General features: G+C 40.8%; 1 protein-coding gene across 10 annotated transcripts in view; it reads right to left on the bottom strand.

The window, feature by feature from the left end:
- The window catches only part of CHRDL1 (chordin like 1), a 113,402-nt gene that overhangs the window by 20,035 nt on the left and 68,936 nt on the right, over positions 1 to 24,431 (bottom strand). For 7 of the 10 annotated variants that reach the window (XM_087427111.1, XM_087427110.1, XM_087427104.1 and 4 more), the window contains 3 exons: positions 24,002 to 24,147; positions 22,438 to 22,531; positions 5,006 to 5,073 (listed from right to left, as the gene is read on the bottom strand). In XM_087427111.1, the coding sequence (XP_087283237.1) occupies positions 5,006 to 5,073; positions 22,438 to 22,531; positions 24,002 to 24,147 (308 nt within the window). The remainder of the gene's footprint in view (positions 1 to 5,005; positions 5,074 to 22,437; positions 22,532 to 24,001; positions 24,148 to 24,431) is intronic. The other 3 variants (XM_087427105.1, XM_014795342.2, XM_087427106.1) reach the window with 1 other exon arrangement.

Below are 24,431 nucleotides of genomic sequence, written 5' to 3'. Positions count from 1 at the left end.
GAGGACCGTTTGGCTGGTGGGTGTCCTACTGATGCTAAAAGGAAGGAGTTCAACAGGGCTAGAATTTGAGAGGGAAGGTTGCTGACCCAGGATAAGCTGCAAGTACAATAAGTTCTCTGATTCAAGAGGGTGAACAAAAATAAAAGGCTGTTCTTTGGTACAAGGGACTCAGACTCTGGACATAGGATAAGGGAAGAAAAATAATTCAGAAGCTCTGTGACAGACAGTAAGCCCCTAAGAACCTCATTTTATTTAGATGTTTTGTTTTACAGACAGAGCAACTGAGGCCAGGGAGGAGAGTGGTTTTATTCAGGGTGACAGTGAAGGTTGAGTTTTTGGAGATGGCATGAGGATGGGAATGGGGGGAAGGAGAAAGGAAGATGAACAGGAGGAGGAGGAGGAAGAAGAAGAGGAAGAGAAAGTAGGAGAGAACATGTCTGGTCCACAAACATTTGGCTAAAAGCTGCTCCGAAGGAAAGTTCTTTCAGATATAGAAGTCTGCTACAGTGTTGACAACCACACATGGCCACTTGTCTCTACCTCAGCTGCACACAGGATCACCTGAGGAGCTGTAAAAAGACTGATTCCTGAGTCCCACCCCAGGGATTCTGATGGAATTGGTCTGGGGTAAGGCCTGGACATCAGGATTTCTATACACTCCTCCAATGACTCTAATTTGAAGCCAAGGTTGAGAATCACTGACATAAAGGATCTTTTGTTTGGGCCTGGAGGTGGGGGTGGTGATGTGTGATTTTGGTTTAAGAGTAATGGCTCTTTTGGTATAATACCCTCAGGGTCCATCCATGTTGTTGCAAATGGCAAGATTTCATCTTTTTTATGGTTGAGTAGTATTCCATTATATATATATATATATATATATATACACACACACACACACATCTTCTTTATCAATAGGAAGTCAGACAAAGACAAATACTGTATGATTTCACTCGTGTGGAAGATAAACAAACACATAGATACAGAGAACAAATTACTGGTTACCAAAGGGGACGGGGTTGGGGGGAGGGCGAAAGGTGTAAAGGGGCACAGAGGTATGGTGACAGAAGGAAACCAGACTTTTGGTGGTGAACATGATGCAGTCTATACAGAAGCCAAAATATAATGATGTACACCTGAAATTTACACAATGTTATAAACCAATGCGACCTCAGTAAAAAAAAAAAAAAAAAAAAAAGGAAAGAAAAGAATAATGGCTCTTTTAGAGTTGCTCCCCTAAACAAATGAAAAAGGCTTACTAGGGGCCATTCTGACCTTGTAACTTATAGCAAAGGAGAAAAAGGCATTAACATCTTGGAGGTATAAGTGAAATGGGAGCTCATCTTCAAAACCAACTGTGAACAGGCTGCTTGAGAGAGCAGGTCAAAACTAGTTAGGTAGAAATGATCATAGAGCTATGCTTTATTTTATTCTCTGCAATATTTATTTTGGTATTATTTGATTTAGTGATGTGAAGGACTGACAAATATCTCAGGTTTCTGAGGTGGCTCTTACACAGCTCTTTTCTGGTGTTGGAAAATCCCCACCACTGTACAAAGTCCCCAGGAATTTCTTCCTTACTTGTTCTAAGGCTTAATATATAAGGGTTTTATTGGCAGAGACAGGAAAACATGAAAATTCACAAAAGGCCTTAAAAGTGCCTTCATGGTTGTGATCCTGTTTTATAGTTTTGCAAGAGGTTACCATCGGGGGAAACTGGGTAAACAGCACACACAATCTCGCTGCATTATCTCTTACAATTGCAAGTGAACCTACAGTTATTGCAAAATAAAAAGTTTAATTTAAGAAATTTCAATTAAAAAATTAAAAGTTTAATTTAAATTAAAAAGTTTAATTTAACAAAAAAATGTGTTCTACAACACACAGCCATGAGCACATTATATCGTAGTCACTGGTAACCTACAACTATATTTGTCTGGGAGACACTTAGGCCAGTTTCCTTCCCAAACCATTGTTCTGACAATGTGAATGAGACATGGATTTTTATCTGTTTCATATTGTTTCTATCCCCAATGCTTCCACTTTTCTAGTGGTAAATCTCTGAGTAATCTACTGGGGGAAAAAATCAGAGTTTGGCTGTTGTCCAAAACAAAATTATGCTTGCTTTCATGTTTTGGCTTTCAACCCTGCACCTACTTCTTCTCTCTCCCAACACAACACACACACACGCACACACATACACATGCACGCGCGCACACACACACCATAGTACTAGGACAAATTCATGTGAAATTAGGGTATGGAAATCAAACAGAAACCATTTCAGGTTTTTACAAAGGAGTCATAATTGAACCACTGGTTCTCTTGCCTGTGCACTTCACAAAACTTGGTAAACTGATGGTTTTCAGCTCACTTGGCAAAATAAACCAATCATCTGTGTTTCTGTTGAACTGAGGTTTTGATGGTTCCCTGTAAACAAGAACAGCCTACTTTTAAAGGAACAGTCTACTGAATAGGAAATGTGTTGTTAGGGCTGCCTTTTTTTCTCCCATGCAGAAAGCTGGGCCTACAAAAGATATTCGGAAGGGATTCTCCTACCTCCTAATTTTTGGCTGGTCAAGAGCAAACAAGTTTGAAGGCTTTCTCTCTGATTTGGAACAAATTCCTGTGCATTAACACTAATGAAAAGTCCCCCCCATCACCACATTTCAGTCCACCTTCCACATCCATTCAATCAACACATATTTACTGGGGGACTACTATGTGCCAGGTACATGCGTTTCCATTAGTACAGATGCTATTTATTATTCAAATCATATCCCACAATATCTACTCCTTTTAGAACAAAGGAAAATATTTATTTATAATAAAGTGGAACCATCTGGACATTTTGGTCTACCAGGCCCAAATGTTTGTTTCTAAAGATAGGTCTTGAACTCCTTTGAAAATCAATAACTATTTCAAGGCCCTGCATTCTGTACCTGACCTCTTTTGCTACAGGAAGTACTGGATTAAATCCAGCCCTATCACCAGCAGTTTAGGAAGAACAAGGAGGCTGAGAGACAAGGGATGGAGTTGGGGGCAGCATAAGACAAAGTCAAGAAGAAAGGCTAATTAATGGCATTACCAGCAAGACTGCTGAGGTGGCCACAGTGCTAAGTGTTGGGTGCTAAGGCACCCAGCTTAAGGAAGGCACACAGCCTAAGGTGATTAAGACCTAAATTTGTTTTAAAATGGCATCAGGTTGACAGCCACCAATTTAGCCACTCTCAACTTCCTACCACAATAGAAAATTGGGGCTGAGAAAAAGAGGAAATTCACAACACAGAAAATGGAGACTGACATCATCTCCTGTCAGGATTTGGAAGGAATCTCACTTATTATAAAGCAGATAGAGCTTGATGGAGAAAATCTTTTCTCAGGGTCTATATTAACCCCAAAACTGAGAAGCCCACTCTCTCTTGCAAGACTGCTGCTTTTTGAGATATCCAGAGTATTATTCTCTACTCCACCCACAATCCTTCTGCGCTCATTCAGAAACAGCAATGTCTAGAAAATAATACAACAAGAGAATAAAGAAAATATAAATCATTTCATGTCACTGCTGGGGGTATTGTCAAGCCGGGGCCAACGCAAGTCAGAGTGGCACATGTGATAACTGGGAAGCAGGGCCTAAACAACACTGCGATGTTTGTATTGGTCATTTTAGTACGTCCCCTATCAACACCTTCCTCACACCCTCACTATCCTCGGGCCTGCCCTATAATTCCCTAGACTCTTGCCTTATAGCCAACGCATGTTGAAAACTAATTCCTAAGGTGGTAGAAAATCATTTAAATGTTATTTATTACAAAACTAATTCATGTTCATGCAAAACATCAAATAATACAGAAGATATGAGGTAAAAAGTCAACGTCAACTTTCCTCCTGCCCACTTCCACCCCTCTGACATTACCACTCTTAACATGTTGGTATGTGACCTTCCAGATCTTTTCATATGCATTTACATACATGCACACACACAATTGTAAAATGAGGATATGATGGCATAAATTGTGTCCTGTACCTTGTTTTGTTTACATAACATATCCTGGAGATACCTCCACTTTACTATATTTCAACGTACTGCATTTTTTTTAACACCTGCACGGTGTCCCATAGTTTGGGTGTATTTAACCAAGCTCCTACTGATAGACATTTAGGTCGTCTCCATTTGTTTTGCTCGTATGAAAATAACGCTGCATTGAATGCCCCTGAGCAGTCTTTTTGTACAAGGGTGTGATAAATGCCCATTTATGTGCAATGAATGCCTTTGTACATTTTGTATACTTTTATTAAGTCCTTTAATATGATGGATTCTTTGCACTGGAACACCTCCTTTTCAGATTTTAAGAAGTGTGAAGTGTTTCTATACTTAGACATAAATTTGTTAGAGAGGATTCTATTTTGTTAATTACTTCAAAATACAAAGGAACAAGAGATGCTATTACCACATGTAGAGAGATGCCTACTCATAAAGCTTATTCTGAAATTAGTGCTGAGAATGGAAATGAGAAGATGTTGCAGGTTGAGGAAGGAGAATCTGGCCTGCTACCTTTCCTCTCTTCAAGCTGTATGACTAAGAGCTAAGGCTTAGGGGAGGGTTTATGTCCAAAGCACCTCTGCCAAAGGGGTGGGCTGGCCTACCTTAAAATCTCACAGAAGGTCCTCACTGTTGAGGATAGGGGTAGTGATCTGCTTTCCTTACAGAAGACAAAGATTTGGCGAGTCATCCTGAAAGGGTACCAACTTCTGATCTAGATGAAGGGTTCCTAAGGGCTAAGGCTTCTTTGTGTTCAGGTCCTGGCCTGCTTACCAATTACACAGTGCATTTAAATGGTTATATGTTGGTATGATGGTAACGGCCATTCAAATTTCTGAGGAAAGGGAAGAAAAAGGGTATTAAAAATGGGCCCTTTTATGGAGTTGCTGGGATAGTAGCCATGGAGAGAGGAAAGTTTGGCCTGATGCTGTGGAGCGTTGAATTATTTGAGCTATTCACACTTACTGCTTCTCTGTTGGCAGGCTGCCGAAAGATATCACCATCAGAATGTTCCCAGGACAATTCTCCTTCCCCTGTTTATTAAAAAGAAATAAAGAAAGAATCATCCATACATAGAAGGAAAAAATATCACCCTTGTGACCCCATAACATTTTTGGTTCTATGATCTCAAAGTTCTCCAGACGTTTTAAAAGCTGTTGTGGCAGTCCTTCAAAAAGCAACACTGACAGATTTCTCTTTGGGTGTGCCTCATTTTTCAAAACAACTCCAAAGAAAGTTGCCACTTTCTAAAATAGACCGTCTAGCAACATTACCCATAATTTGGAAAATAAAAAGGAAAATAATCACTTTATACTTTAATATAGCCATCATTGTCACTTTTGCTTATTTTATTCCAGTAACAGTTAAGTATTTTGGAGACATATTTAACTTGTGTTTAAACTATCCTTAAAAAATGAGAGTTCTGAGGACTTGGTCTGTCATGATTTGTTAAATTCACCACTTTGTCTCTGAGAAGTTATGACCTGATCTGAAAGTTAAGGTAAAACTTGCTATGATTGTAGGGTTTACATAACCAATATCCAAGATGTGCTTCTCTGTTTTTGCCTAAGACATCTTTCTCTAGGTCTATATGTCCACTCTTTCAACAGTGCAACTCTATCATTGCTATCTTCCAGAGTAATTGTTTTTAGGAGGAAGATTATACTTTTAGCCTGGAGAGCAACAAACACGCAACAGTTATGGATACTCCTCAGCTGATTAAGGATCAAAAACAAGAGGATAATTTCCAAGAATATTACCTTGTATTATCTAGGACCAAGCAAGCTGATGAGAAGAGCTTGGTCTTAGAGATGTTTGCACCACTCTAAATGAGTACTATTTGTGTGTGGGTATGGGTGTATGGATATGTGTGTGTGTGAATAAGTGTGTATACACACACACACACACACACACACACATCTGCCTGAGGATAAACCCAGTATAGATTCAATCATACATTTCATGGGATAATAAGGAATACAAAAACGTATAAGCATTAAGAATTTTCTATTTTAATTCATCTCTGAAACTTTCAAAATCTAAGTCTAAATAGTAACATGTTACTGGTTCAACCATGTGGTAGTACTGTTAGGGAAAATTACATAATATCATTGAATTTTATGGTTTTGAAAAGACCTTAAAATTAGTTTGATAGCAATATTATCATTAGGCAGTGACATATAACAAAGTATGGCTTTAACCCTTCATGATTCAAAGATCATCTTATGGAAAAAAAATATGAATTTTGAAGATTTAACTCTGGTTGCTAGGTTAATCTTCCTAAAATACCACTTTATTGTATAATTGTATCATTCTCTAATCAAAATTCTCAGTGGGATCCCATCCAAGACTCTCTATAATTAGCTCCCACCTCATCTTTACTGAGCATCTACCTCCTACCCAACTATCTCAGCTACTATACAACTGGAACCCTTTGACCTCCTTGCTCTTCGTTTAACACGTGGCTCCCATTCTTGCTTCCATGTTTTTGCTCATCTTATTCTTCTTGTGAAATTACCTGCCCACCTCCCACACCCCAGAGCTCCCCTATGCCTATGAAAAACATTAAGTTTTTCCTCCTTTACAAAGTCTTCCTCAAGCACCCTTACATATTTCTGATCTCCTAAAGGACTTAGCATCCTGTAGCCTTAGAGATGTATAGAACTTCAAGCATAACTTTGTCCAACTGCTCCGTTTAACAGATGGAGAAACCAAGGTTCAAAGAGGGTGATTAGCCATTCACAGTCACATAATGAGTTGATGAGAGTTAACACCCAAAACACCAGATTTCCTGGCTCCCAAATAAAAGTGTCCATTCTACAAGGGCAAGGTTTATTATTTGCGTTATTCATGCCTGTATCATCATCATCTATAACAGTGCCGGGTACACAGTAGTAACTTAATAAATACTTGTCAAATGATAGAATTGGGAGGCCTTCTCTGACCACCTAGCTAAAATTTAACCCCCCTCTGATATTTCTTATCCTTCTTTTCTTTTTCTTCTTAGCACTTATCACTATCTTACATTTTATGTATTTTATTCATCATCTATTTTCTCTCACTAGAATTCTACTATGAGAACAAGGATTTTTGTCTATCATGTTCACTGATGTAACTCCAGCACCTAGAATAGTGCTGGGCACATAGATAGTACTCATTCAATTTTGTTGAATGAATGAATACTAAAACATTGTACAATATTTTTGGCTGTTAAATGTTTCCTAAGCTTGCCTTGCCTCCCTGAAGAGACTGTAAATCCCTTGAAACCAGAGACCATGTCTTAAGACGCCCCTCTGTATTGACTAGATCATTGGTTCTCAAAGTGTGGTGTCTGGAGCAGAAGCATCAGCGTTACCTGGGAACTTGTTAAAAATGCAAAATTTCGGACCCCACCCCAGACCTACTAAGTCAGAAACTCCGGGGTGAGGGGTCAGTGATCTGAGTTTTGACAAGCCATCCTGGGGATTCTGACGTGTGCAGGAGTTTGAGAATAACTGGGCTGGAGCACTTTAGCATATTCCTGGGTACACATCAGGTGCTCAGTATATGTACTGAATTGAACTGCTGTCAAAAGTACAGAATTAAGTGATTGGCCGATAGTATACTTGCCTCTTCCTGGTTATTCCATGTCTGAGTAAAGATGGTAGACAAAGACTACAAGTAGACTATGTGGAAACCTGAATGACCCTGTAAGAGTGAAGATGATTTCACTTTTGTTTATGTCTAGAAAATAATGCCCAAAAGTCCGGTAACATGCACTGAATGTTTCTTGGGTGGAGAGCCTGATACTAAGGCAGGAGGAGCAGAGAAACTAGGCTGTGCCCTTGCCCTCAAGACATTTATAACCTGTTTAGAGGTGACAAGAAATCAATATAGGAAATAGACTAAAAACACACAAACAGTGTAACAACTGGAAATACAAATGGAATGTATGTGCTTAGGAGATACTGAATAGGTGGAGTGAGCAGCCAGACGTAGTCATGGAAAGATTCCCAAAAGAACTATTAAGTCACGTTTTTAGAAGTAGATACTGCAGGGTATAAACAGACAGTCATGTGAGCAGAGGGTATCTCAATTGAAGGGAATGGCATTTGCAAAGGACCAGAGCTGGAGACAGCAAGCAAAGTGTGGCTTGACTAGAAACTTCAGATATGAAACAAGAGAAATGGGGCTGATGGAGAGAGGGAGAGGGAGAGGGAGGGTAAAGAAGGGAGGAAGAGAAGGGGACTGGTTGTTGAGGTAAATAAGGGTGGTAAATGACTGTTGCATGGACTTCAAAAAGAGACTGCAGAATTCACAATTTGATCCTGTTACCAGTTTTTACGTAGAGGTTCCTATGGTAAAAGTGATATTCGTGGAAGCTTATCCTTTCAATGGAGTGTTGACTAGTTGGGGAGCAACTAGAATCTGGAAGGCTGACTAGGAGGCTGTTGTAGTAATATGTGATAGACCATCAAAATCTATAAAATAATGGAGAAGAAGGGGCAAATCAGACTACTTCAGATAAAAAGGAAATGATAAAACGCTGATGGACGATTTGATAATAGAGGAGTAAGGAAAAGGAGAAAACAGTATAGAATGACTCTGGGTTGCAAATCTCGAGAGCTGGGGAATGATACTGCCCCTGACAGCGGCTGAGTGGTGATGAAGTTGGATTTACTTGTTCCATTTTACCTGGCAGTGGTGGGTCTAAGCCACGTCCTGAGAGAAATGAAAATATGGGACCAGAGAGATTTGAAATCAGAAAAGATTCACCAGCAAAAGGCAAAACAAAATGTAAAAGCTATAGGATGTGGCTTCAAGCCTAATCTAAGTAGCCAAAAAATAACAAATTACAAAAGAAAAATGATAGAATAGCTGTCTTCATCAAATGTTCTTTTTAAATGTAGATTTAATGACTGGTATTGACATGAAAGGTTTATTCAGCATGGCCTTCTGAGAAGTTCAATTTATTACATTTAGACCCTAGAGCTGCAAAGGGCTTTTAAATAGTGTCTTTAAATACTTATAGTCCAGTCAGAATCTCGAAGCAATATAGAAGCATATAATCCCTGTTAAATGAGCACAGACAAGATGGCAATATGACGAGGCAAGTCAGTATCAAGCATGGAAACAGACTATTAATCTCCCAGTAACAAGTTGAGATAAATGTGTCACAACCACCTAAGCATTTGCAGACAGTCATGTGTACCTAAATTTGAACTATTTCACTTTATTAAAAACTACTGGAGCTATTACTTCTGTATATATATTCTCAAGTAGGAACTACTAGTATTTTGTTGCCTTTGAGCTTTCAAAGTCATCAAAATGGCATTCTCTAAACTTGAATGTTCTATAAGTAGCTGCTAAATGTTTTAACATTTTAGTTATCCATATAATTTGAGCCATAGTTAAACTGGAATTATCTTCTTAAATGTTCACATTTTGTATGGCTGTAAGTGGTCCTTTAGGCCTGGGCAAGGTCTGTCTGGACAGCTAAAAATTGGTTTGCCCATTTACAATCTTAGATATTATATCTTAGATATAACTTAGATGTATATAAGACACAAAATATGTAAAAGAAATAAGTAGGCACCAGTAACCTAAAAAACCTGTTTCTTTGCTTTCTTTCCCCAGATTCACTGGACAAAGTATCTTGAGAGGGAGCCTTTTTTCAGCCAAGGCTTTTTTTTAAAAAAAAAAAAACAACAACAGCGATTCTAATGGAGACAGATGGATTTTAGTTAATTCCGAGAAGCAACAAGATGTAATTTTAACCAATTTTTAAAACCAAAATGAAAAACAACTCTGGTGTACTGTATGTCAAACAATATTCATTTAACCTTAAAAGCCACATGTCTTGTTTATTCAAACCTCAATTATACTCTGAGTGGTACCCTATGGAGCTGGAATGGCTTGGCTTTCTGGTAATGGGAGAAATGGAGAACAAGTATTTGAAAAACGGTCAAGAGCTAGGCTAAAATTCAGATTGTTTATAACTCCCATTGCTTCTATTAATCTCTGGTTGGCTTGAGCAGGTCACAGAAGTAAACCCTGTCCTCTCAAAAGGACTAAATGTACAATGAGATTATGAGATACCCATGAAGATAAGCCTCAGACAGCAAAACTACGCCAGCATGTGGCCACTTGTGAACCACACACAACATCATAAATAGGGTGCCCATAGGTCTTGATTTATCTAGGACAACCCAGTTTTATGCCTCTTTCTCTGGCAGGCAGAATTATTAAGATTGCCCCTCTCACTTTCAAAAGTGTCTCGGTTTGGATGATAAATTATATGGTCCCTCTAATCATAAGGCAAATAGAAATTAAATGAATCCTCGAGACGGGGAAGTGATCTCTGTGACAAGGGAAAGTGATCTCTGTATTTTCAGAAGAACAAGTTGCAATCAGCAGAATCAGGGGAAATAGCTAAAAGTCTTTTGAATGAAAATGTGAGAGGGCAGAGAGGAAGAAAATGATCGTGAAATCTCCACCTACTACATGCCAGGTTCCGCGGCTGGGCTACTTTATAGCCAGTACTTAACACCCAAGCTGCAGAAGAAAGAGGGAAAGGGAGCAGATGACTCTGGGGGGCCTATGCCAAACATCTAATTCTACACATTCTCTTCAGAGGGAGCAAGCATGCTGAAATCGGAGGGCAACTTTGAAGAACACTGGTATAAGGATTCTCCATTGGTAGACATCTGAGCTCCCAATAATGATATGTAGTACTGTAAGAGGTCCCCCAGTATCTTGTGAAGTGGATAGTCATTTTTTTAAAGAATACTTGATTGTCAAATAAAGCACTTTATTGTTTGGGCTGTCAATACAAGCTCAGCACTTCAAACAAAATATCTGCTTGAGAAATACTAAGTCATAGACAAGGAGGAATTCATGCCAACAGCAGCAAGCCAAATCTGAAGAGGAGTACAAAAGCATTTATCCAGAGAAATCAGAAATATGTACTTTTTAAAAAGTGCATTGTGAGAGTGCATACGTTTGCAGGAGGGAATCATGGGAGAGGGAATTAAAAAAACTATTAGCTAGATGGTGCCCACGACCCATACTCTGCTCTTTCAATGGAGACATAGCTAAACAGATCCAAGTTTATGGTTAGCAACGGGCTCTTTGCATCTCAGAGTAGTCCCAGTGAATCTGCTGGAAGTGTTATCATATCTGGCCCCTGGGAACAGAGGCGTCACATAGTCTGTTCCTCCCAGTAGCCTCAAAGTTAACAGAGTCCCCAAAGTTGCTTCACTTCCCCAAGTTGAGAAGTTCACTTCCCCTTAGTAGTAATGGCTAAGAGAACAGCCCAGAGTCAGACTGCCTGGGTCCACATCCTGGTTCTGTCCCTTCTTACCTGTGTGACTTTGGGCAAGTAAATGAACCTCTCTGTGCCTCAGTTTTCTTATTACTAAAATGTAGACAATAATACCTACCCCATAGGGTTGTGAGGATGAAATGAACAAGTATATGCAAAGAGCTTAGAACAGTGCCTGGCACACTGCAAGTGTTATGAAGTGTTAGCTGTTGTTCCCTCTCCCTCTTCTCCTATCCTTTCCCTCCACTTCTTCCTCCTCCTCAAGAGTAGCTTACACATGGGGAAGGCCCAACTTAAGGGACTCGCACAATTGTGCTAGGTATTTAACAAAGGAAAGGATCTGGATTAAACAAACAAATGAAGCCTAGCAGAAAGAAAATGTATGCCTACACATAGAAAGAGAATCATTTTATTTCTAAATCATTACATTTCTAAAGCCAGAATCCTAGAGATACAAAAAAAAAAGTGGCTGCAAAGATTTCTTCAGCTCATTCCTTCTGCAATGGCTTAGATTCTTTCGTAGTTATGCTAGTCCTCTCCTTATTTTCATCTTTTTAGAGGAGGAGTTGGCATTTTATTTAAACTCCTTTTTCTCTCTTGGCTTAAAATAAGGTTTAAGAGGACAGATATCTGCTTCACTGGGAGGCAGTGCAATTTACATAGTCATAAAGTGGAGTGGTAAAAATCCAAGTACCCAAATAAAGTTGAGTCCTGTGCTACCACATCCATAAACAGAAAATAACAAGCAGGACGGAGAAGGGAAACTCAATGATCTACTGATGTTTACTGCCTATACATCTGGGAATGAAAAGCAGTCAGCTTTTTCTTTCCATGACCATCACTTTGGCTTCCTGGCCCTATCCAAAGAGAATTGGACTACTTGGTGACAGTAGGGGATGTGGGTCTGGTTTAACAGCCAAAGCCAAGGGAAAAGTAGATGTAGTCATTCCAGCAATTTGCTTGAATCAACGGATAATTATAACAACTGTCCACTTTGCCGGGGCTATAGAGACCTGGGCTTTATAAGTTCTTACAGTTGTAGTGCAGGTAATACAGTAGCCCCCACTTATCCACAAGGAATATGTTCCAAGACCCCCAAAGGATGCCTGAAACTGTGAACAGTACCAAACCCTATATATACTATGTTTTTTCCTATACATACGTACCTATGATAAAGTTTAATTTGTAAATTAGGCACAGTAAGAGATTAACAACAATAACTATGGTCATGTGTTACTTTTTTTGTTTTTTTTGAGGAAGATCAGCCCTGAGCTAACATCCATACCAATCCTCCTCTTTTTGCTGAGGAAGACCGGCCCTGAGCTAACATCTATGGCCAATCCTCCTTTTTTTTTTTTTCCCCAAAGCCCCAGTAGGTAGTTGTATGTTATAGTTCCACATCCTGCTAGTTGCTATATGTGGGACGCCGCCTCAGCATGGCCCAACAAGCAGTGGGTCAGGGCACGCCCAGGATCTGAACCCGGGCCGCCAGTAGGGGAGCACACGCACTTACCTGCTAAACCACGGGGCCAGCCCCTAGTCATGTGTTACTTAATGACAGGGATACGTTCTCAGAAATGTGTCGTTAGGAGATTTTGTCATTGTGTGAGCACCACAGAGTGTACCTACACAAACCTAGATGGTAGAGCCTACTACACACATAGGCTATGTGGTACTAATCTTATGGGACCACCATCATATATGCAGTCTGTCGTTGACCAAAACTTCATTATGCAGCACGTGACTATAATAATAAAGTTGGCTTTGGGGCCATTATTAAGTAAAATAAGGGTTACTTGAACACAAGCACTATGACACCAAGACAGTCGATCTGATAACCGAGATGGCTACTAAGTGACTAACAGGCGGGTAGTGTATACAGTGTGGACACCCTGGACAAAGGGATGATTCATGTCCCATGCAGGACAGAGTGGGACGGTGCAAGGTTTCATCACGCTCCTGAGAATGGCACGCAATTTAAAACTTATGAATTATTTCTTGAATTTTCCATTTAATATTTTTGGATCACGGTTGACCACAGATAACTGAAACTGCAGAAAGTGGAACCGTGGATAAGGGGGTACTACTATATTCAAATATGATTCCTCTGCTTGACATCACTCTTCTTTCTCATGTTTCTTTTTCCTCTGTTTATACTGTCACTCAACAAAGATTAATTTCTATAAATGTTGAGATCTAAGCTCATGAAGACTATTCTAATGAGAGTAGTGGGCATATCCAGTGGTGTGTTTCTAGGCAGTCATGGCACCCCTTGAAGTACTTAGAAGGACAAGGCTGAAGGAAGAGTGGCTTTAACCACTCGTGAAAAAATAATTGCTTTGAAATGCTTCATTGGGAATGCCTTATTTTTATTGTAGAACCAGACTCATGTACACATGAAAAACCCTCCACCCCCACAACAGGATGGGGCATTATTGACCTTGACAGGATATCCCAGATGGCCAATTAGGAATCATCGTTATTAATTTGTTAAGCTCAGTATGAAAGTCAATGCTGTCTCATCCACTGTCTGAAAGAGTTTCCATCTAAGAAACATTCTAAACATAAAAGACATGCCAAGAAGGAACATGATGACCTCAGAGGGGTGGGAGTCCTGGGACAGTCAGCAAGCATGTGGAGATGAATTTTGAGTACAAGGGATGGAGAGAGAACAAAAACCACCTGGAAAGTTTCCATGGAAGAAGAAAGCTTCCAGTTGGGATTTAGAAGAAGAGGAGAGGTAGGCAAGGATAGAAAATCCCTAAGATGGTCCCACATTCAAGAACATCAATGATTCACTTTTGCAAAGGGATTACTAATGGTGGTCAGACTTCTGTAGCTATGAAAAGATCAGAGTGTTTCAACACATTTTGAAGTTTAGGTGAGAGCATACCAACTCAAAAATTATTGAGTTAATTTTTACTTTTTTAAGTAGTGTTTCTCATTAACAATGATTCCTTTCTATCATTATGACCAGGAGATGGTAGTATTTCTGCAGAAAATGTGGGCAAAAACAACTCTAGACTGACATGTGAGGATCTATATTTGGAGTTGCTGTTATTTTCTCCAGTTTTCTTGGATTTTGAAAAATTTGATAGATTTTTATGATATTAAAAAAGTGAAATATCTCAAACACTGTTTCCCTCGAGATCGCTGCATTCCAGCTGAGATGTTGTCTGAGGTGTAATTTTTTGGAAAGAGAAATTGAAAGTCTTAGGTAAAAGGGCAGTTTTCTTGATCACTGACAAATTGCTTTTAAACAGTTGCTTCCAGTTTCAGTTACTTTGAAGGAGTTAGCAGAAATATCTTGATTTTATAAAAAGAGATTCAATTTTCTCCTTGGGCTCACTGGAGATGTGTTGGATAAATGAGCTTGAGTTGAGTAAGCTGTGAGTTCAATCATTTCTCCTGTCTCCCTAGCCAGGACCGCACTGGGAGCGCTGTCAAAAGCTTTTCGTAACTGTGGCTCTCTTTCTTTTTAATAAATTCATCACAAGATACATGCTTAATATCATGCTAGCGGAAACAAAGGAAGAAGAAGATTGTCCTTTCTTTATAGAACTTCCTAGTTGAGGAGCCAAGACCCAAGAAATAATGAACAATACAAAAAAATATTTTTAAATGCTGAACTCTATTAACCAGACTAAGCCCTGACAGTGGTCAAAGAAGATCAGTGAGGAGGACTAGAGCAATCAGGCAAGACTATCTAGAAGATGTGCGACTTCAGCTGGGCTCTTGAAAGATGGGTAGGACTCTAATCAGTAGAAGAGTGGAGGAAAGCTATTCCAAGCTTATGGGGAGTAACAGTCAAGAGAGGCACATCACAGGGGTGAAGATGCGAAGGAACACAGCATATTAAAGGACAGAGAACAGCCAGCCTAGAGAAGAAGGTGGGTGTGTCGGTGTCAGAGAAATGAGGATGGGTAGTAGGTTAAGGAAGGGTCAGACTGTTTTACAGAGGGCCTTTAAAAACAAGCTGAAGAACTGAAATTGGATAATATGGTAAGGCATGGTAGTCACTCACCAATGTAATCAAATAGTTCCTTAAGAAGAAAAGCCTAAACTAGACTATTGTGCAGCATGTATAATGCAGGAAGGACAGTACAGACACTCCTACAGCATGGGGTGACTGGTTTCATGGTGACTTCAGAAATCAGGGATCCTGGGAGGATAGAGCTGCCACCAGTTATCTCCCTAACTTTTGAGTCAATCGTTCCTGTGCGTCTCCCTGGGGTGCAGAGAGTGAAGAGGAATGTGGTGTGAGTTGAGGCTGGAGAGACAGTCCTAGGAGTCTTCCTTTACCTCCCCAACTAGGTCGACCCCTCTAAATTATTGCCTTTTATAACACCTTTCCTTTGTAGCATGTGGCACAACTGTGATTTTCTATTTACTTGTGTCATTACTTGATAAATGTCTGTCTTCCCCACTAAATTCTGCAAGGGCAGCTTCCACGTCTGGTTTGTTCACTATTACATCCCTAGCGCCAGCAGAGTGCCAGGTGCTTAGTGGCTGCTCGACAAATGTTTGCTGAATGAAAGAAGGTAGATATTTACACTTGGGCCTCTTTGAGCCTAGAAAGAAAGAAGGGTAGAATGAGGTTGTTCCCTTGTGGTTGGGAGTAGGTAGGTTGAGGCCTTGATGGGGAAAGATGGGCAGTGTAGTTACTCCCTTAGGATTATCTGCCTATGCCAATGTTCCATGCATGTCCTCTCTCTCCCTTTATTCCCCTGCATTAGGAGAGGCCCTTGTCACACTCCTATGAATGGCTCCCACCAGGTAGTGTAAGAACTTGGGACTCTATAGCCAGACTGACAAGGTTCAAATTCTAGCTCTGCCACTTACTACCATGTATCCCTGGGAAAATCACTTAACTTCTCTGCCTCAGTTTCCTCATCTGCAAAAAGGGGATAATAATTGTTCCTCCTTTGTTGTGAGGATCAAATGAGCTATTACACATATAAGCGCTTGGACCACTGCCTGGCACATAGTAAGTGCTACATATGTACACCATCTACCAAATGCAGGCCTGGCTCTCGATACAGCTGATAGCCTACCCCAAATACCTCTCCCTTGTCTAGAGTCCAAGTACATAGTCTTCCCCTTTGCTTTGGCAAGATAGGCAGGAGACAGGAAGCAGAAATGATAAAGGGTGGAGGGAAGCTGGGTGTGGGTTTGGGTTTGAGGCCTGACTGCCCAGAACGTGGCAGTTGTACAATCTCTGAAGAGATTTTTTCTCTTGATAAAGTTTCCCTTAAGGTTCCAGTGGCTGTTTGAGCTACACTTCCAGTCCAGATGATGTTTGCTGAAGCGCCAGCAATGACACGCACCCTGCCAACACTCTCTTGACGGTCTTGGCCTCAAAGACATGTCTAAACAACTGAGGCGGGGCCTGAGATTCAATCCACGGCTAAGATTGCTGTCTGACCGAGGAAGAAAGGCACACATCAGTGTTCGGTGACAGTGCAGAGAGCCTGTTTCAATGCGGCCCTTTATATTAAGGTTTGCAAGTTCAGCACTCAAAAGGTTGTTTCTTCTGCAGTATTTTGCCTGCAATTAGGGTGGCCAGCATAGGGAAGAAGCGTGTCTGGGTTCCCTGCTGTATGAGTAATATGCTTACACAAAGTATACCCTTGTAAAAACAACATTTCAACAGAAAAAAAAATAACTAGGTGCTTCAAAAATTAGAACTTCAAAGCAGATTCACTCACATTATATACAACTGAAAGATGTAAAGAAATTAAAGGCAGAGACAAAAAAGCATCAATTTTACAAAAGTTTAGGATTTAGTCCTTATAGGGGAAGATGAAAGAGAATGGTTTATTTAGGCTGGAGAAGAGATGGCAAAAAAATAACTTAATGAACTGTCAAGTATGTGAAGGCACAATACATGATCAGTAATAGCTGGCTTTTATCTGTTGCTTCTGAGGACATAATAAAAGAAAATAAATTTAAGTTGTGACAAGAGAACTGTTGAGAAGATGGTTAGTCCTAGGATCTGTTACCACAAGAAGGACTAGAAATTAGGTTTTGTATACGGAGGTTCTATATATGGAGATTACGTAAATCAAAAGGCAAGACTATCTGGGGCCGGCCCTGTGGCACAAGCGGTTAAGTGCACACGCTCCGCTGCGGCGGCCCGGGGTTTGCCGGTTCAGATCCCAGGCGCGCACCGACGCACCGCTTATTAGGCAATGCTGTGGCGGCGTCCCATATAAACTAGAGGAAGATGGGCACGGATGTTAGCCCAGGGCCAGTCTTCCTCAGCAAAAAAGAGGAGGATTGGCATTGGATGTTAGCTCAGGGCTGGTCTTCCTCACAAAAAAAAAAAAGCAAGACTATCAAAGATAGAAGAGAAGGTGCAAGTCTACTTAACCCCAGAGTAACAAACATAGTAATTATTATATCAAATATAATAATTATCACTTATTAAGCAATAACTCTGTACTAGACCTTCTCTTAGCACTCTATGTCATCACAGTTAATTTTTACAACCTTTCCATGGGTGGTAGATCTCATAATCCCCATTTTTTTTTCCTGAGGAAGAGTCACCCTGAGCTAACATCCATCGGAATCCTCCTCTTTTTTTGTTTGAGGAAGATTAGCCCAGAGCTAACATCCATGCCAGTCTTCCTCTATTTTGTATGTGGGTCACTGCCACAGCATGGCTGATGGGTGGTATAAGTCCACGCCTGGGATGTGAACCCGGGCCACCAAAGCAGAGTCCACTGAACTTAACCACTATGCCATGGCGCCAGTCCCTCAAAATCCCCATTTTTACAGCTGATAAAACTGAGGTTCTCAGTGGTTAAGTAGCTTGCCCAAGGTAACATCGTTAGTAGGTGAGAGCTCTGCCATGTCAAATCTATGTCCTTGTGGCTTCAGAGCCTATGTCCTTTGCACTATATTGCCTCTTGGATACAGTAATACATCTTTTTTGCAGTTTCCTTTCTTCTATTAATTATTCTTCACTTTTGACTTCACATACCCTTTTCCCCAAACAAAATAATCTCAGCCTAAATATTGGATTATAGCAACTAGGTGGCTATATTAGCAACCACATGTGCACCTCTGCTCAGTATGGACTCTCTTCCCTTTGGAGCAGATTCAAATTAAGTTAGGGCAAAGGTGGGAAAGGAAGTAAGGAACAAAATACCCATGTTTTCTGGCTGAAATGTAACAGCTGTACTGAGGTACAGAAATCCATACACTGTAAGAAACAGGTATGGAAAGATCTAGGGCCTACTGAAGCATAAATGAAATTTGGCCACAAGTAAATCCGTATTGACTTATGAGGGCTGGTACAAAACGCATATCAAAAGGGATAAGCATATACTGATACTCAGAATAAAGTCACTTCTTTGAAAAAAATTAATTATAGCGTCCTAAAGTAGGATGGGGGAGAAAAAACTACATGGGAATCAGAAATGACACCAGGTAACCCATTGACTATGAACCGATGTATTGTCAGTACCATCTACCACAGGCAATCAGTGATTCAAAGGAAGAAAATACAACAACAACATTTTAGTAGTATCTAATCCAAACCATGACTAACTTTCTGGCAATATTTCCAAGCTAGTGTGCAATATTCAAAGCGCACTTACTCTGTGCCTAGTGCAGTGGGGGGAAAAGGATGAACCAGAAATAGTTTCTGCCTTAAGGAGCTTATACCTTGGTAGGGATGATAAGACATGAGCACAAATAGTAAAAGACAAACCGTGATAAGGTGATAAATGCTACTGGAAAAGCACAGATTAAGTGCTGAGGGGTCCTAGAGAGGAAGAAAGTTTACTCCTAACTCACAGGATTAAAAGAACACTTCATAGAAGAGGTGGCATTTAGACTGGCTTTTGAAGGATAAGCAAGATTTAGGGGTGGAGAAATTACGGATGGAGGTGGAAAGGCAGAGAACAGAAAAAGGCCTTCCAGCTAGTATTTATCAAAACATGACCTGATAACTACCCGTGTTTGAATCTGAGGAGGCTGCATTTGAGCTACGTCTTGAGGAACTGGCAGGATTTCCACAGGCAAAGATGGAGGGGAACGATATTTCAGAGACAGGCAAAATTCCCTTCTCCCTACCCTTACGGTACATGTGCAGATGCTACCTAGGCAGCTGTTTGCCTCCTCTTCCTCCCAGTTCCTTATCATGAAACAGCTGCCGCTCATTCACCCCAAAGTTGGTTGCCATACGGTTGGAATTAGATGCTCTGACCAATCAGAGACTGACATTGGTTACTTTTCTATTGGCTTCCTCAGGTTTCAGACTTTTAATAGGCTCAATTTAAGTGCAATAAACTCAGATGTGAAACCATCCTTTCAGGCCACCCTCAGTCGTCTACATGGTCTTAGGAATGGATTCTCAAAGCAACAGTCTATGGACCACCTGCATCAGAATGGACGATGGGGCTTGTCTAAATGCACGTCCTGGGATCCCACCCCAAGTCCACCAAATCAGAATCTCTGCAGCTGTGATCCAGGGATCAGAATTTCAACAAGTTCTTCAGGTGATTCTGAAGCACTCTAAAGTTCGAGAAATATTATGGGGCAGAGGAGAGAGCAAAGGTACAAATGTGAGAGCACAGGAACAATGTGAAGGGAACCTGAGGTACATGAATGGAAAAATGTGGGCCTATAAAGGTAAGTTGAGGCTAGGGCATGGAAGGCCTTCACGCCAGAGTCAGGGAGTTGACATGTATTTTACTGGCAACAGGGAGCCATCCCTTTCAATGGCGGAGTGAAATGGTTAAGAGCATGGAGTCTGGAACCAAACCGTCAGGATTGAAATCTTACCTCCTTGACTCACTAGCTACATGACCTCAGACAAGGTTCTTAACCTCTCTCTGCCTCAGTTTCATCATCCATAAAATGGGGATAATAATTGTAATCACCACACAGGGTTGTCATGGGATTAAATGAGTTCATATCTACCAAGTGTTTAGAACTGTGACTGGCATATAGTAAGTACAATATGTCAGCATAAAGACTTTTGAGTAGGGGTGTAGCATGGTTAAGGCTATCTTTTTGGAAGATTAAGCTGGCAGTAATGTATAAAAGTCAACTGCCCATCCCCTACCAGCAAATCCTGTAATTTTTTCGTCTAACTCAGTGGTTCTCAACCTTGGCTGCACATTGGGATCGCCTCCCTCACCTTCCCACCCCTGGTCTGCACATAAATTTACCAAGGTAATTCCAATATGCACCCATGGTTGAGAACCAATGCTCTAAATATATTTCAAATTTGTCTGTTTTTCATTATTGAGTCCTCACCATATGCAAGACACCGTGCTAGGTCCTTTTCCTGTATTATCTCCTTTAAACTCACAACCATTTGGAGGTAGGTGCTAATATTATCCTCACTTTAAAAAGCGTTAGAAAGGTTGAATACATTGCTTATGATCATCCAGCTAGAAAGTAGCAGGCCTGGTATTAGATCCGAGGCAGCCGAGCTCCAGAGGCTCCAGTTTGAACCACTACTCTGCACTGTGTCCCCAGACCAGACACTCACCCTCTCACGCTAGAGAGACTACTATACTCACCTTCCTCCAGGTCTCTCCACTTGCCTTACCGCCTCCCTCCATCTAGTCTGGACACAACAGCCAGCGCGATCTTTTACGACATCAACTGGATCATGTCATGCCCCTGTGCACAACCTTCTACTGCCTTCCCAATGCACTTAAAAACTGAATCCAAACTCCTTCCCATGGCCTTGAAGTTCCTGCATGGTCTAACTCCTGTTCACCTCCCCAGCTTCATCTCATGCCAGTTTTGACCACAATCACTATATTCCAGCCACACTGATCCTTAGATTTCTTGAATACTGTAAACTCTTCCCAGCCTGAGGCCTTTGAACTTTCTTTTCTTTCTGCCTGGAATGCTCTTCCCCCAGGATCTTTGCATGGATAGCTCCTTTTCATCTTTCAAGTCCTAGCTTAAATGTCATCTCACAGAGGTCTTCCCAACCAGTCAAGCTAAATGCTTTCACCTCTTATTTTCTATCTCAGTCTTTTATTTCCTTCATAGTACGTACATTGTTTACATTTAGATATTTGTTTACTTGTTTGTTTATTATTTGTCTTCTCTGGTAGAATGTGAGTTCCACAAGAGCAAAGAACATATCTTGGCTGCTATGTATGCCATATATGGTTGTATACATTGTGTACTACACAAGAGTGCCACAGCTCAGGGAGTGCATTCACAAGGATTTTCTGACAAATGGCAGTGAAGTATCTTAAGTAAAGGGATCGTTTTTGTAATTCACATAAAGATGCCATATAGTCTAGCAGTGCCCTCTATGTCTACTATATTTACCAATATGTATCCAACTTCTAGCACAGTGCCAAACGTATAGCAGCTGCTCAAAAAATATGTTGATTGGATGGAAAGAAACAAGACAAAATTAGGATACTGCCAGAGGGAAAGCAAGGAAAGGGAGTGATATAGAAGACTTGTTGATAGATTTGGTAATTTGAGAAGAAGGAATAAAGGAGAAATTAAAGGTAACTATGTTGATCTTAGGAACCTAGAGAAAAAAAAAATGGTGCCATTATCAAAGAAATGGAATCTAAAGAAGAAAAAACTGGCTTGAGAAGATGACAATTCCATTTTGGATATAATCTGAGAAGACGATGCCTTCCATTTCGCTTTTACTGAGTTTGCCACCGTCTTACTGTGGGATTTCAAAAAATGCACCTAAATTTGCCCTTAAGTCTTCAAAGTGTTCACATCAACACTTTGCAAGGCCCATTCTTCCTTTTAAGGCCCTGCATGGAAATGGCCTGTGTTTTACAATACAATAACCTGCGGGCAAGCTAGAAGGGATTAAGGAAGGAGAGATAAAGATACTCACTTTCACGTTAGATGACTCCCACCCCTTTTCCCCTGCCGCTCTCCAGAGCAGCTTCTTTCAGGTAGTGGCCCTTAAAATCAGTGCTTTTATTTTTTTTTTCCCTTTTATGAATGAGAGCACTGCTAAAAACTAAGGATACCATAGAAAATTCCCTTTCCCTAGAACCCTGGACAGGTATTTTCCACTCTTCTAAGTCCTGCTACTCAGGATGGCAGCATCCCGGGTCTTGGGATATGGGACACCTACCTCTGCACACCCGGCAGCAGGAATCCGGAACCGAGACTGGGAATGCACAGGTTAACTTGGGGCAAGTCTTGAGACCACAGTACACGTTTCCCTCCTGCCAAGGAGAAACAGAATTAAGGTCATAAGGATCTGGGATAAGTGTAATACTGTCCCAGGGTTCAGTACCTGGGATGAGTAGGTGCTCAAAACATGGCACGTCCTTGCCCACTGCTCTCCCCCAGTCAGTTCTAGGTACTTCCTAAATTTTATTATGTGTTGTTTTTTTCTATTTACTATTTCTCCATGTCAGGGACTAAGTCACAGAAGAGTTGGTAATCCTAGTTGGGCATCCTGGTCTAAGATGGTACAAAGTAGTCAGTGTGAGGGCTGCCATGGGCCTCCAAACCACCAAATATCGTCTTGCTCCTCTCTTCTCTGTTCATTGCATCCCTTGGTCCCCATCACACCCCAGCTGGATGTTGGGGGAAATGAGGATTTGTGTGGTAGCCACTTTTTATAACACTAACTAGAATCTCCCTTCCAAACCAAGGAGACAAGCTCACTGGGGTAATCCAAAATTATACAAAATGATCTGCACTGACAGTTCAATTCAGCACAAGGCAAAGAGGAGGGTTCAATTTACTTGCTGTTATGTCTGTCTTTGCATAATCTCCATTCTCTAAAATTCTATGTTCCCAACATTATTCCTTAAACCTTGTTCTTAGTTCTTAGAAGCATACTATTCTGGGGCTAGAACGGTTCCTGAAAGGTCATTAGGAAGGTAAAGCCACAACCAAATTCTCCCAAACTACTGAGATACTATATTTTTTACTAAAAATCCCTAAGGGAAGAGAGTCTATAACTTCCCTTGGCAGTCCAGCATTAATGCCCCTTACAGGCAGAAAATTTGTTTCTACATATAACTTCATTCCCTCACACTTCAGTTTAAACACTCATTTTACTCCATTTTCTCGTTCTATTTATTGCAGTCTCTGGACTGCACAATTAGATGAAGATATAATCCGTATACTTTATTTCTGAAGTATACACAGTTCTTTTGACAAGTAATGTCACAGGAGTAATCATGTTTTGTCAAGAGAGTTCTCACTGCAGGGCACCAGGAATGAACTGGTTAGTAGAATACTTCAGAGATGGGAACCAAGAGATACTCTATTTTCTTGCAAATTGGTTGAGTGACCCTACATGGTGCCAGTAACTTTTCCACCAGTGACCCTAGATGGTGCCAGTAGCATTCCCAAGGCTTCAAATAATTGAATCCTTCAGATGAAGGCTTTGGTGGTATAACTACTGTGAAAAGGAGTGCAGATCAAGACCACCAACTTATCTTTGCCCATTTAAGCTGTCTGGAAGTTTTAAGACTGAAATACAACTGGATCTGACCTCTTCAACACAGTTGTTCAGGGTTGATAAAGAGTCTAGATTGGCAGGGAGGCTTATGATTTAGATGCAATTCATGTTCCATTCAAACACTCTACAGTTTAGGCTCAGACTAAAGGTATAAGTACAGAGGGAGTTCTCTTATTTGGGTAGGGACTAGAAGAGACATTAAGATGCGGGGTCTTACCGAACAGCTACACTGGGTGCATTGATTGGGTTGCCGGTTCTGAAATAGCCCTTCAGCCATGAACAGCTCACCATGTTGGTAAGTGGTTCCGTTGTACTCACATGACTTGCTGGTCACCTTATTGTTTGCTGGGGGTAAGGAGTCTTCTGGGACAGGGTGGAGAAAAATCATACCGAATATTGGCATCGTTTCAAATCATTCACGTCATTCAAAGAATTTCAAATCCCAACAGCAGATGGGGCTGTACCACACAGACGGAATTAAAAGATAGTCCCTAAATCAGTGGCTGATGATTTTAGGTAATATTAAAGCAGCCAGACAAGAATAGCAGCTGACATGACCATCCATGCATTCTTTCAGTTCAGCATTTATTAAGCACCTACTATGTGCCAGGCACTGTGATAGGCACTAGAAGGGATCAGAGAAGAAG

This window comes from Ceratotherium simum, chromosome X (genome assembly GCF_057802395.1).
Source record: "Ceratotherium simum simum isolate JZ-2026a chromosome X, ASM5780239v1, whole genome shotgun sequence".
Classification (NCBI taxonomy): Eukaryota; Metazoa; Chordata; class Mammalia; order Perissodactyla; family Rhinocerotidae; genus Ceratotherium; species Ceratotherium simum.
Note: the sequence above shows the minus strand (reverse complement) of the source record. Positions and strands in the feature narration are given on the sequence as shown.